This window comes from Salvelinus fontinalis, chromosome 2 (assembly GCF_029448725.1).
Source record: "Salvelinus fontinalis isolate EN_2023a chromosome 2, ASM2944872v1, whole genome shotgun sequence".
Classification (NCBI taxonomy): Eukaryota; Metazoa; Chordata; class Actinopteri; order Salmoniformes; family Salmonidae; genus Salvelinus; species Salvelinus fontinalis.
This window is the reverse complement of record NC_074666.1, coordinates 38,359,269-38,374,003: the sequence shown is the minus strand read 5'-3', so window position 1 is coordinate 38,374,003 and position 14,735 is coordinate 38,359,269. Positions and strand designations below refer to the sequence as shown.

The following is a 14,735-nucleotide window of genomic DNA, read 5'->3' as shown; positions in this document are numbered from 1 at the left end:
TAAAAATAATTTATACATACATTTGCAGTAATTTCTAAAAACCTGTTTTTGCTTTGTCATTATGGAGTATTGTGTATAGATTGATGAGGGCCATTTAAACAAAATATTGCAAAAGACATGGGGTCTGAATACTTTCCGAATGCACTGTATATGGAGCAAATATATATGCTTTATGTACAGTTGAAGTCGGAAGTTTACATACACACCTTTGCCAAATACATTTAAACTCAGTCTTCCACAATTCCTGAAATTTAATCCTAATAAAACTTCCCTGTCTTAGGTCAGTTAGGATCACAACTTTATTTTAAGAATTATGAAATGTCAGAATAATACTAGAGAATTATTTATTTCAGCTTTTATTTCATCACACTCCCAGTGGGTCAGAAGTTTACATACACTCAGTTTGTATTTGGTAGCATTGCCTTTAAATTGTTTAACTTGGGTCAAACGTTTCAGGTAGCCTTCCACAAGCTACCCACAATAAGTTGGGTGAAATTTGGCCCATTCCTCTGACAGAGCTGGTGTGACTGAGTCATGTTTTGTAGGCCTCCTTGCTCGCACACGCTTTTTCCGTTCTGTCCACAAATTTTCTATAGGCTTGAGGGCTTTGTGATGGCCACTCCAATACCTTGACTTTGTTGTCCTTAAGCCATTTTGCCACAACTTTGGAAGTATGCTTGGGGTCAATGTCCATTTGGAAGACCCATTTGCGACCAAGCTTTAACTTCCTGACTGATGTCTTGAGATGTTGCTTCAATATATCCACATCATTTTCGTGCCTCATGATGCCATCCATTTTGTGAAGTGCACCAGTCCCTCCTGCAGCAAAGCACCCCTACAACATGATGCTGGCTTTTCTAGAGAGACATGTCAGTGTAACGCTGGTTCTCCTCCTCTTCGTCCGAAGAGGAGGAGTAGAGATCAGACCAACATGCAGCGGGTTTTGAAAACATAATGAATTTATATAACGACGAAGACGAACACGAAACAACACTTGGAAATACAAAATAACAAAAACGAATGAAGACAGAGCTGAATTAGAGAACTTACATACAACACGAAGAACGCACGAACAGGTAATATAATACAAACAAAACGCTACAGTCCCGTGTGGTACGAACATACATACAGACACGGAAGACAACCACCCACAAACAAACAGTGTGAACACCCTACCTTTATATGGTTCCGAAATCAGAGGAAACGTCAAACACCTGTCTCTGATTGAGAACCATATAAGGCTAATACCAATGACCTAAACATAGAAACACAAAACATAGAATGCCCACCCCAACTCACACCCTGACCAACTAAACACATACAAAAATAACAAACAGGTCAGGAACGTGACAGTCTGTTGCATCATTTTATGGATTGTATTCATTATGCTCTCTAGCCTTTGTCATATTTTGTGTTTATACTGTATGTGTAATACATGCACTGTGATTAATTTATGAATAAGTACAGCTACATGAAGAAGTTAATGGAAATCATTACCAAAATATCATTTTGAATGAAATACAGTGTGTGTAATGAATGTGTAAATCACAAAGTGCAACTATCCCCACCTCAATGAATTGACTAATTGTAGCCTACAAGATTATATACAGTAATCACGTGAAGGCATTTTGTGTAATTTACATACCCGTTCTGGAGGTGGGTGTATCATCATCACGGTTACAAGGCGAACTCATGTGCAACTGTTTTGCAGGAAGTTGATGCAAGTCTGAACATTGCTGTCAAGACACGGATTTGTCGATTTAATCCACTAAAGGTTAGTCTAATTCTTTAAACTAATTGTCGTTATTATTGGTCTTTTGTACAATTTTCTGTCGCATATCCTAAAATAGTTGAAAAGGCTACAGAAGTGAAGACTAGTGATTTGACACACATTATAGGGTCTTGAGATAGAGTGCACTTCTTTAGCCTTTTAAAAGTGACATGTACTGAGAGATGAGTGTCACTCACTCTGTGTCACGATCGTCTTGCGGTGAGAGAGAGGACCATTGTGAAAAATACATTCTCTTTTATTAGAGAAATACGAAACGAACACTATAAACAAAAATAACCAAAGCTACAAACGTTCTACATAGACAATTACCCACAAACGCACAATGCCTATGGCTGCCTTAAATATGGCTCCCAATCAGAGACAAATGAAAGACAGCTGTCTCTGATTGAGAACCACTCAGGCAACCATAGACATACCTAGACACATTCACTAAACACAACCCCATACACTAAACCCAACACCCCCTTTACCATATAACCACCCAAGACTTAGACAAAAACACAAACATTCCCCATGTCACACCCTGACCTAACTAAAATAATAAAGAAAACAAAGAATACTAAGGCCAGGGCGTGACACTCTGACTGCAGGCAATGTAAGCCATACTTTGAGTCCAAGTCTATTTTGCATGTAGTTGCCTCAAGATACATTATTTAAGTTTAATAAAATATATCACATTGACGTTGCAATGTTGCTCTGGTGTCATTGGATCTGCATTTGATACCTGGTGACAAGACATCTCAAAGTTTGAGTCAACTGGAAAACTATATTATATTTGACATCATCTTGCATCATTAATGATTAAATATTAAGATTTTTTTATATTACTGTGAACTAATTATCTATTGCCTTTATAGCCTAGTATCTATACTTAATTGAATAGTCAATATGGTACTGTACTGTAATTGCAAAAGTGACACATTGAAAATAGTTTTCTCTGCTAAGGATTACTAACATGTCCCCTATGTGTGTGTCCAGATGAGTTCCACAGGTACCAATGCCGAGAGCGACGGCCCCGTCCCCAAGGAGGCCAGACTGAGCCGGGACGTCGCAAACCTGGACACCATCCCCCCAGACACCCTCAGTAAGGTACACCTGCTGCCTCCACGGGATGTCCCATAGAGACACACATAACCTCTGACCTTTCTCCTCTTATACGTGACCTGGGTTCAGATATATGTATTTGATTATTTGTTATTTAAATACTCATTTTCTGTGTATTTGAGAATTTTCTAATAATGTGGCCCGAATCAACTACTTCTATTGGAATAGAATAGTTTCTTATAAACAAAAGTATTTTCAAATACCTGGGAGTGTATTTGAGTATTTTCAAATACTTTCCATTTGTATTTCCAGATACGTTCCAATATTAAACTACGTGTTTTTTCAAATAAAAATATCTAAATGCTTACTTTCAAATGTTTTTCTAGGTAATTGAAATACCCTAAACAGTAGTTGAACCCAGGTCTTATACACAGTAGAGGGGACTTATTTGAGTGTGCTCTGTCTAATGTCTCAAGGCACTTGTATTGATATCTCATAGTTTGAACATAATCACATTCCTCTTTGTCTCTCTGGTTCTAGTAGCTAGTCCCCTCACGGCATAACCCATAATAATGCCTCATCGCTTTTGTCCACATTTTGAAAAGGTGTGTGGGAACACTGATTAAGTACAAGAGGATAATTTATGTGACGTGTGACGTGTGTATCTGTTCTGGTTTGGCGTCTCTCTCCTGGCTTTGTTTATGTGTTTTATCCAGTCAATGGCATCTTTCTTGATGTTATGATTCCACTGTACAGTAGGTGTTTGGGAATATTTCTTAAAGTGGTTGCAATTATAGTGCTATCAAGTCTAAACCCATCAAATAATCGAAATGAACCACATTGTCATAGTCATGGAGGAACTGAGGCTGCTGTTATCATGCAGAGACAGGAGACACTGATCTACCTGCATGATCTCTACCTCAGCCTTGCTGACCCCTGCCAAAGCATATTTCACAACAGCCTTAAACTGAGCCGGAGTGAGAGAGAGGGGCAGAGGGAGAGAAAGAGAGGAAGGCCCCAATCATTTAAGGAAGAGGAAAAGAGAAGCATGTAGACGTGCAATTGTGTCTAATATCTTCAGAGGTCTGTAATGTGTTAATGACAGACTACGTTCGACCAAACAATACCAGCTTTCTTCCTGTGGAATGGAACGTTTCCTATTTTGCCCGTTTTCTGGTTCAGGTTACACCCCTGTTGACTGATAAAATCAGACATTAGTCAGTGCTGAAAGTTGTCAATGACATTACAATTATAATTTTTATTTGACCAGGTTAGTCTCATTGAGATTAAATCTCTTTTGCTAGGGGGCCCTGAATTAACATGGGTAAATAAAATTGCCCACCTGGATGAATTAAGATGTACATATATTGTAAATATCGTGCACTTTTTCCAGTAATTATGTTTTATTGTGACATACACTGGATAGGTAAAGTGAAATGTGTTGTTTTACATGGTCAGCCATAGTAGTACGGCATTCCTGGAGCAAATTGGGTTTAAGTGCCTTGCTCACGGGCACATCGACAGATTTTTTTGTTCACCTTGTCATCTCCCAATGATCTAACCGCTAGGCTACCTGTCGTACCCTGGTTTCTCCAGACAATATATCTGTGCCATCATAATCGGCTTTACAACATTTATTTAAGATTACAGTACAACATTTCATGAAGGGAACATACAAGGAGGATGAAATCATCTTGTGAATCATCCAGTAACATTAACATGATATATTTCTTCAACTGGAAATGTAATATTACAGACTGAGAATTGCTATGTTGTGGACAGCTGATGAACATTGCCACCTTGTGGGGAAACCTGCCTTTCTTCGTGCTGGCTATATTGGTCATCTTGATTTACACACCATAATGTCGCTGGCTATGGGGAGTATCTTTAACATAGATGACATTGACAATGCTATCCTTCCCCTGAAATATCAATTTGGGTTGGGGTAAATTCCATTTCAATTTAGTCAATTCAGAAAGTAAACTGAAATTCAAATTACTATTTCCGTTATTGAAAAGCAATTTTAGTTTAAACTTTCTGAATTGAAATGGAATTGAACCTTGATATCAATCCCTCTCATAGGTAGAAGTGTGCCTGCAGCCTTTCCGTCTCTCTGTGGAGAAGCTGCAGGACGTGTCATCTCGCCTGAGGAAGGACATGATCAGAGGGCTGGGCAAACACACACACTGCCAGGCACCCGTCAAGATGCTGCCCACCTTTGTGAGGGCAACACCTGATGGGAGAGGTACAGTACTGTAATCTGTAGTCCTTAAAGACTCTCCGTAGTATGGACCAGTGATTGAGGGTATGGCCCTTTGTTGAGGCCTTTACTTTAGTAACCTAATTAATTAAACTGTAGGTATACCATTCACCAGACAGCCTCTCACCCAGACTGAGGTGCCCGGTCTGAAATGAATCTATAGACCCCAACAACCCCAACACACTTCTTAATGTCCTCTTGCACTGTAGATATGATGGATTATTGATCATTGATTTTGGACTGAGCAAATTGGCCAACAGTAACATTTTCCTTGAATTGATTGGTCCCCACAGAGAAGGGGGACTTCCTGGCTCTGGACCTGGGCGGGACTAACTTCCGGGTGCTGCGTGTCCGTGTGGTGGAGGAGATGCAGAAGCTCCTGAAGATGGACAGTAAGATCTGTGCCATCCCCCAGGAGATCATGCTGGGGACGGGAGAACAGGTGTGTGTGTTTGGGATTTACATGTTTGTACAGTTGATCTCATCCCACCCCTCCCATGGGGCGGTCATTCTCTAACCCCAGGCGGGGTTTCTTACTTTTTCTTACTTTGTAAACATAAACTTTCAATGGTTCATTAAATCTAACTTCAACTACAAATATTGAACATTAGCTGGGAAACCGGCTGTCTGTGTCACGCCCTGGCCTTAGCATTATTTGTTTTATTTATTATTTTAGTTAGGTCAGGGTGTGACATGGGGTATGTGTGTATTTTGGGGTATTATATGGTAGAGGGGGTGTTGGTTGTAGTTTATGGTTTTGTGTTGAGTGTATGTGTCTAGCTGTGTCTATGTTGGGTGTAGTTTTCTAGGAGAGTCTATGGTGGCCGGAATGGGTTCTCAATTAGAGACAGCTGATTTCGGTTGTCTCTAATTGGGAGCCATATTTAAGGCTGCCATAGGCTTTAGCTGTTTGTGGGTCATTGTTTATGTATATGTAGACGTAAGTAGTTTGTGTGTACTTACGTTTTGAAGTTTCACGATCGTTTGTTGTTTTGTTAGTGTTGTATAAGTGTTTGGTGATCATCTTCGTCTTGGGAAATAAAGAAGATGTATTCAAATCATGTTGCGCCTTGGTCCTCTCGTTCATGTCAACGCGATCGTGACAGTCTGTCAGCCACAAAATCCCACTTAAACTGAGAATTTAACATGGACATACTCATGTGAGAATAAACCACTTTATATTTTACTGTACTTTATGATGATTTAAAGAGTAACCTTGTTTGATAAAATGCAATAACAGAAACCATAACTATTCTGGGTTAGTGATTAACTGGAACGCTATTCAGTTAATAAGGGTTCCTGGTTGCAGGTTTTATTTTCAAATCTTGGAAGATGCGTTAAGAGAAGTTGTATAATTGAGAGATTTTTGTTTTGTGTTTCAATTGTTTTTTTTATATCACTAGGAATGCAAATGTAGTGTTTATGTACATATGTACAGTACCAGTAAAGAGTTTGGACACACCTAGGGTTTTTCTTTATTTTTACTATTTTCTACATTGTAGAATAATAGTGGAGACATCTAAACTATGAAATAACACATAAGGAATCATGTAGTAAACAAAAAAGTGTTAAACAAATTCAAATATATTTTATATTTGAGATTCTTCAAAGTAGCCACCCTTTGCCTTGATGACAGCTTTGCCCACTCTTGGAATTCTCTCAACCTCACCTGGATTGCTTTTCCAACAGTCTTGAAGGAGTTCCCACATATACTGAGCACTTGTTGGCTGCTTTTCCTTCATTCTGCAGTCCAACTCATCCCAAACCATCTCAATTGGGTTGAGGTCGAGTGATTGTGGAGGCCAGGTCATCTTATGCAACACTCCATCACTCTCCTTCTTGGTCAAATAGCCCATACATAGCCTGGAGGTGTGTTGGGTCATTGCCCTGTTGAAAAACAACTGATTGTCCCACTACGCGCAAACCAGATGGGATGGCGTATCACTGCAGAATGCTGTGGCAGCCATGCTGGTTAAGTGTGCCTTGAATTCTAAATAAATCACAGACAGTGTCACCAGCAAGGCACCATCACACCTCCTCCTCCATGCTTCACGGTGGGAACCACATATTCAGAGATCCTCGTTTGACCTGTCATTGCAAACAAAGGGTATATAACAAAGTATTGAGATAAACTTTTGTTATTGACCAAATACTTATTTTCCACCATAATTTGCAAATAAATTCATTAAAAATCCTACAATGTGATTTTCTGGATTTTTTTCTTCTAATTTTGTCTGTCATAGTTGAAGTGTACCTATGATGAAAATTACAGGCCTCTCTCATCTTTTTAAGTGGGAGAACTTGCACAATTGGTGGCTGACTAAATACTTTTTTGCCCCACTGTATATAAACATGATCATTTATTTGGCTACAGCAAATACAGTGTCTTATAAGCCAATCTGGGCTGGGTATCCTGAAGACGCATGACACTATAATAAAATAAATCAAATCAAATCATATTCAAGGGAATACATATGGGTGACTCATACGGGTTGTGACCTTGCCAGGTCTCCTCAGGTTTTGACGGATGAAAGCTATGCTCAGTTTCTAGAGAGAACCTTACGTCTGACAAGCCGCACACCTTGCTTAATTAATTAAAAGGGAACATCACTTTTTGACAGGATGAATCAGTATCCTTTTTCCAAGCATCCAAGATATATTGCCATCAATATTACGCTATTAAATAACACTAATGCCACTGTGAGATTTTGACTCATTTGGATTTCTCTCTTTCTATCTCCAGTTGTTTGACCACATCGCTGCATGCCTGGCTGAGTTCCTGGAGTCTCTGGAGCTGAAGGATCAGACTCTGCCTCTAGGCTTCACCTTCTCCTTCCCCTGCGAGCAGAAAGATATCGACAAGGTCTGTCACACTGCCCCAGAGACACACATACAACAACTATCCATTCAAAAAGGAGACATCTGCACACTTCAGCACAGCAATTAAAACATCAACTAGAGGGAGGATTCAGTCAGGACTGATATGAGTAGGGCGTTTTTCAACCCAGTCCCCAGTGGAAAGACAGTCGAGTAGCATCAAGAATGTCATTCAAGGATAGTTATGTTGTGGTGGTCAATTCCAATTTTAATTGTGTAACACTGTGTGAGAATACTGTAGCTAATGGGACCTGAACTTCCAGAGCATCCTGATCCACTGGACCAAAGGCTTTAACTGTTCCGGAGTGGTAGGAGAGGACGTTGTGAGGTTACTGAGAGAAGCCATCCACAGGAGGGGGGTGAGTCTATAAGCCTCTTTGAACCACAACAACTATCATCATTATTGCAAGATACAACTATCACCACTTCTCACCTAAAAATGTTTTACTAAATGAAAAACATTGAATGTTATTACTACGGTATTATATAGTTAATATTGGCACACAAATGTGTATTTTACAGATAGGTACTTGTAACTTTTGCTTGAAGTGGTACCCTTAAACTTATCTTCCTCTCTCTCTCTCTCTCTCTCTTTCTCTTACTCCCTTAGGATTATGACATTGGTTCCGTTGCCATGGTGAATGACACGGTGGGGACCATGATGAGCTGTGGATACAGGGACCAGAGCTGTGAAATTGGCATGATCATTGGTAGGTAGCGCCTAACTCACCTGCAGCCACACTACTGCAACCATTGAATTAGAGAAAATAACACAAATAAAAGCATAAGATGAGATGTGTCCCATTTAGCCTAGCAAGTGAAGGAGAGGGTGACTGTAGTAACCATATATAACAGTAATAGTATCATGTTATTACAAAACCACATGCATGTAAGTTAGGGATGTCAAGGATAACCATGGAGAGTCATATTTGGGCTCCCAAGTGGCGCAGCAGTCTAAGGCACTGCATCTCAGTGCTAGAGGCGTCACTACAGACCCTGTTTCGATTCCAGGCTGTGTCACTACCGGCCGTGATTAGGAGACCCATAGGACGGCGCACAATTGGCCCAGCGTCATCCGGGTTACGGTTTCCCCGGGGTAGGCCGCCATTGTAAATAAGAATTTGTTCTCAACTGACCTGCCTACTTAAATAAAGGTTAAATAATAGATATATATATATATCTTGAAACACATCATGTAGTTTCTAGCACTTTCACACTGCATTGTCTTTGCCTCCCCAGGGACGGGGACGAATGCATGTTACATGGAGGAGATCAAAAACGTGAAGAGAGTAGAGGGGGAAGACGGACGCATGTGCATCAACACAGAGTGGGGGGGATTTGGAGACGACGGCTCCCTAAAGGACATCCAGACTGAGTTTGACCTGGTGGTGGATGGAGACTCACTCAACCCAGGCGTGCATGTGTATGTATTTTTAATTAATGAGCAGTTGAAAGTACATATCTAAAATACATCAAATACAGCTATGACTGTGACTTCTATGCTTGGCTCTCTTGACTACATCCTGGCCCATTTATCGACTCTCTGTTGTATGCTTGTTGTATACTTGACTATCTGTTGTTTGTCCATGTCTGTGTGTCTGTCTCTGTATCCAGCTTTGAGAAGATGATCAGTGGGATGTACTTGGGAGAGATAGCCAGGCTGGTGTTGGTGAAGCTGGCTCGGGACAAGCTACTGTTTGGAGGAGATCTATCAGTGGCCTTGCTCACACAGGACAGCTTTGAGACCAGATTCATCTCCGAGATAGAGGAGTGAGTTACAGACACACCATGCTCTTATGTGTCATATATCTACTTACACAGATCCTAAATATAGCTGTTATTTTTATATATGAATGGGCTACATAATACAGAAGCTTCCATTGTGTAGCATTGAGAAAAATGAGCTATCTTTACAACTATATTATACCATTTACCATCAATAGGCCTTCTCAGTCAGTTTAATCCTTAACAACCTATCTATTTGAAATCCATTTATGTCACTTATATCAGCTTGCATTCACACCAAAGTATATTGATGGATGACTCAACTGACGAGTGTTGCTTGTCTCAGGGAGAACACAGGACTGCAGAAGGCCCAGGAGATTCTGTCAGAGCTGGACCTGCCTGTCGGGCCTGTGGACTGTCAGATTGTGCGTCTGGTGTGCGACTCTCTCTCCACACGCTCGGCCCAGTTGTGTGCCACTGCCTTGGCAACAATTGCCAACCGTATCCGTGTCAACCGTGGACTGGACCATCTAAGCACCACAGTGGGGGTGGACGGCACAGTATACAAGAAACACCCCAAGTATGTTCACCTCCAATAGAAATTATATGACGTTTTTCACAGGGTTATTTCAGTGAAAAGATACAACTAAATCCTGCTTTTATTTTCTTGTCACTTGATTGAATGGAGGATATCCTCTTGTGCTGCCATAATAACTGTGTGGATTTCCTGCCTTATATTCCTTAGTATATTCACAAGTGGCTGAATCTCAATATCTGTCTTACCACTATCCTCCCTTCCAAAAGTGAATTATATTCCTCTCAACCTTCACCCTACCTTTCCACTCTGTCTAAATGCAGAAATTTCACGTGATGGAAGTATTTAATGAAATAAGCTATTTAGTGTCAAGTGAGATTGTATTTAGTGTCAGGTGAGATTGAACTCTCAGGACCTATGTCAGTGTCAGGTGTCCAGGTAACCATACATTGATTTGACTATCCCCCCTGTCTCTCTCAACACGCCCCCCCCCCCCCCCCCCCCCCTGCTTTTCCCCTCCAGCTTCAGTGAGAAGCTCCAGGAGACCGTACGCATCCTGGCCCCCAAGTGTGATATCACTTACCTCGTCTCCGACGACGGCAGCGGGAAGGGAGCTGCCATGGTAACGGCAGTGGCACAGAGGCTGGCCATGCAGTCCCGGATACTAGAGGACATCGATGGAGAGGAGGAAGAGGAGGATCAGGAAAATTAAGCCATGTATTCGACTAGACAACTTGAAATGCAGTACCATGAAAATGTCCCCCTCAAATGCTTTTGTCATAGACAAAGATTGTTAGTTAGGGGAGACCAGGGAACAAAGTAGGAAATAGTCCACTTTTAGTCTTTAGCTTATTTGTGAAAATATTATTTGAGTTAGATTTATTATATTTTTATGCAATCATAGTGCATTCGGAAAGTATTCAAACGCCTTAACTTTTTCCATATTTTGTTGTGTTACAGCCTCATTCTAAAATTGATGAAATACCCCATAAGGACAAAGTCAAAACAGGTTTTTAAAATGTTTGCAAATTTATTCAAACAAAAAACAGAAATATCACTTTTACATAAGTATTCAGATCCTTTACTCAGTACTTTGTTGAAGCAACCTTGGCAGCAATTACAGCCAGGAGTTTTCTTGGGTATGACGCTACAAGCTTAGCACAGCTCTGTTTGGAGAGTTTCTCCCATTCTTCGCTGCAGATCCTCTCAATCTCTGTCAGGTTGGATGCGGAGCGTCGCTACATAGCTGTTTTCAGGTCTCTCCAGAGATGTTCGATCAGGCTCAAGTCCGGGCTCTGGCTGGGCCACTCAAGAACATTCAGAGATGTGCGTTGTCTTGGCTGTGTGCTTAGGGTTGTTGTCCTGTTGGAAGGTGAACCTTCGCCCCAGTCGGAGTTCTTGAGCGCTCTGGAGCAGGTTTTCATCAAGGATCACTCTGTACTTTGCTCCGTTTATGTTTCTCTCGATCCTGACAAGTCTCCCAGTCCCTGCCACAGCATGTTGCTGCCACCACCATGATTCACCGTAAGGATGGTATTGGCCAGGTGATGAGCGGTGCCTTGTTTCCTCCAGATGTGAAGCTTGGATTTCAGGCTGAAGAGTTCAATCTTGGTTTCATCAGACCAGGGAATCTTGTTTCTCATGGTCTAAGAGTCCTTTTGGCAATCTCCAAGCAGGCTGTCATGTGCCTTTAACTGAGGAGTCGCTTCTGTCTGGCCACTCAACCATAAAGGCCTGATTGGTTGAGTGCTACAGAGATGGTTGTCCTTCTGGAAGGTTCTCCCTTCTCCACAGAGGAACTCTGTAGCTCTGTCAGAGTGACCACCGGGTTTTTGTTCACCTCTCTGACCAAGGCCCTTCTCCCCTGATTGCTCAGTTTGGCCGGGCGGCCAGCTCTAGCAAGAGTCTCGATGGTTCCAAATTTCATCCATTTAAGAATGATGGAGGCCACTGTGTTCTTGGGGACCTTCAATGTTGCAGAAATGGTTTGGTACCCTTCCCCAGATCAGTGCCTCAACACAATCCTGTCTCAGAGCTCTATGGACAATTCCTTCGACCTCATGGCTTGGTTTTTGCTCTGACATGCACTGTCAACTGTGGGACCTAATATAGACAGGTGTGTGACTTTCCAAATCATGTCCAATCAGTTGAATTTACCACAGGTGGACTCCAATCAAGTTGATGATCAATGGAAACAGAATGCATCTGAGCTCAATGTCGAGTCTCATAGCAAAGGGTCTGAATATTTACACTACCGCTCTAACGTTTGGGGTGACTTAGAAATGTTGTTGTTTTAGAAAGAAAAGCACATTTTTTGTCCATTAAAATAACATCAAATTGATCAGAAATACAGTGTAGACGTTGATAATATTGTAAATGACTATTGTAGCTGGAAACTGCAGATTTGTTATGGAATATCTACATAGGCGTACAGAGGCCCATTATAAGCAACCATCACTCCTGTGCTCCAATGGCACGTTGTGTTAGCTATTCCAAGTTTATAATTTTAAAAGGCTAATTGATCATTAGAAAACCCTTTTGCAATTATGTTAACACAGCTGAAAACTATTGTTCTGATAAAAGCAATAAAACTGGCCTTCTTTACACTAGTTGAGTATCTGGAGCATCAGCGTTTGTGGGTTCAATTACAGGCTCAAAATGGCCAGAAACAAAGGACTTTCTTATGAAACTCGACAGTCTATTCTTGTTCTGAGAAATGTAGGCTATTCCATGCGAGAAATTGCCAAGAAACTGAAGATAACATACAACGATGTGTATTACTCCCTTCACAGAACAGCGCAAACTGGCTCTAACCAGAATAGAAAGAGGAGTGGGAGGCTCCGGTGCACAACTGAGCAAGAGGACAAGTACATTAGAGCCTCACAAGTCCTCAACTGGTAGCTTCATTAAATAGTACACGCAAAACATCAGTATCAACATCAATAGTGAACAGGCGACTCCGGGATGCCTATTGATGCCTTCTAGGCAGAGTTCCTCTGTTCAGTGTCTGTGTTCTTTTGCCCGATCTTAATCTTATCTTTTTATTGGACAGCCTGAGATATGGCTTTTTCTCTGCAACTCTGCCTAGAAGGCCAGCATCCCGGAGTCGCCTTTTAACTGTTGACGTTGAGACTGGTGTTTTGCTGTCATCAAGGCAAAGGGTGACTACTTTGAAGAATCTCAAATATAAAAATATTTTTACTTGTTTAACACTTTTTTGGTTACTACATGATTCCATATGTGTTATTTCATGGTTTTTATGTCTTCACTATGATTCTACAATGTAGAAAATAGTAAAAAATAATGAAAAACCCTTGAATAAGTAGGTGTCCAAACTTTTCACTGGTACTTATGTTGAGATACATGGGGAATGTTTCATAGGTCAATAATCAGTAAAGAGAATATTTTGAATTTGGCCTGGGGAAAAAATGTTGGTCAATAAAACAAAAAAATATTTATGGATTTAAGCAAAACTTCCTATGCAAGTAGATATACTAACCAAACATTAGCATATTTAATAATAGCTATCTAAGTGGTTTCTAATTTTAGTTATTTAGTTGTTACTTTGTGTCCTCATGGCAGAATGTTAGTTCAGCCTTTTGTGAACTAACACTCGCAATAAATTTTTTACCTCTTACTAGCTCTGACTTTGCTGATAGCTACTTTATTGAGTAAAAATGTACTTACTGTGACTGTGATTGCCGGGGCGGCAGGGTAGCCTAGTGGTTAGAGCGTTGGACTAGTAACCGGAAGGTTGCAAGTTCAAATCCCCGAGCTGACAAGGTACAAATCTGTCGTTCTGCCCCTGAACAGGCAGTTAACCCACTGTTCCTAGGCCGTCATTGAAAATAAGAATTTGTTCTTAACTGACTTGCCTAGTTAAATAAAGGTAAAAAAAAAATATGTGGTTGTCCCACTTAGCTGTCTTTAGATGAATGCACTAACTGTAAGTCACTCTGAATAAGAGCCTCTGCTAAATGACTAAAATGTTCAATGCACATGCCCTGTGTTACTTATAGCCCTGTGCCCCGGTCTCCCCTACATGCTAAACACCTCACTCACGTTCTTGGAACCTACTGTGTGGAAACTCAAATAATGAAATCATGAATTAATTCAACCTACTGTATGCATGACTGTAAGTCGCTTTGGATAAAAGCATCTGCTAAATGGCATATATTATTATATTATTCTTACAAAGTTCAACTTCTCTCTTTTTTACAGTATCGTATTTAAATAGTTACAACTGCAATGCAATATTTTCTGTATTACATAGTTAACTTTCAAGGGGGAAATTATCTTATTTCTGAACCTGCTGTATGTGAAATTAAAATAATGTTTACAAAAAAAATATTAGTATATATAATTTTATACTAGAATGAAAATTTTGAATTGGGATTATCTCACTGTATTTAATATATTTTTAGACAAGATACTATAACACTGCAGCCATATTGAAATGGCAGCTTGTTCATACAAATACTATCTTGGAGTACACATTTATG

The 14,735-nt window shown here is 40.5% G+C and overlaps 1 protein-coding gene across 1 annotated transcript; it reads left to right on the top strand.

Annotated features, from left to right (window-relative positions):
* The first annotated feature begins 1,678 nt into the window (after positions 1 to 1,678).
* On the top strand, positions 1,679 to 14,510 carry LOC129818234 (hexokinase-2-like). The gene is made up of 11 exons (XM_055873980.1): positions 1,679 to 1,774; positions 2,771 to 2,881; positions 4,919 to 5,081; positions 5,390 to 5,538; positions 7,840 to 7,959; positions 8,237 to 8,332; positions 8,584 to 8,683; positions 9,213 to 9,396; positions 9,588 to 9,743; positions 10,045 to 10,278; positions 10,756 to 14,510. The coding sequence occupies exons 2-11, from the start codon at positions 2,771 to 2,773 to the stop codon at positions 10,943 to 10,945; spliced, it is 1,503 nt and encodes a 500-aa protein (XP_055729955.1). The 5' UTR covers positions 1,679 to 1,774; the 3' UTR covers positions 10,946 to 14,510.
* Positions 14,511 to 14,735: the final 225 nt, after the last annotated feature.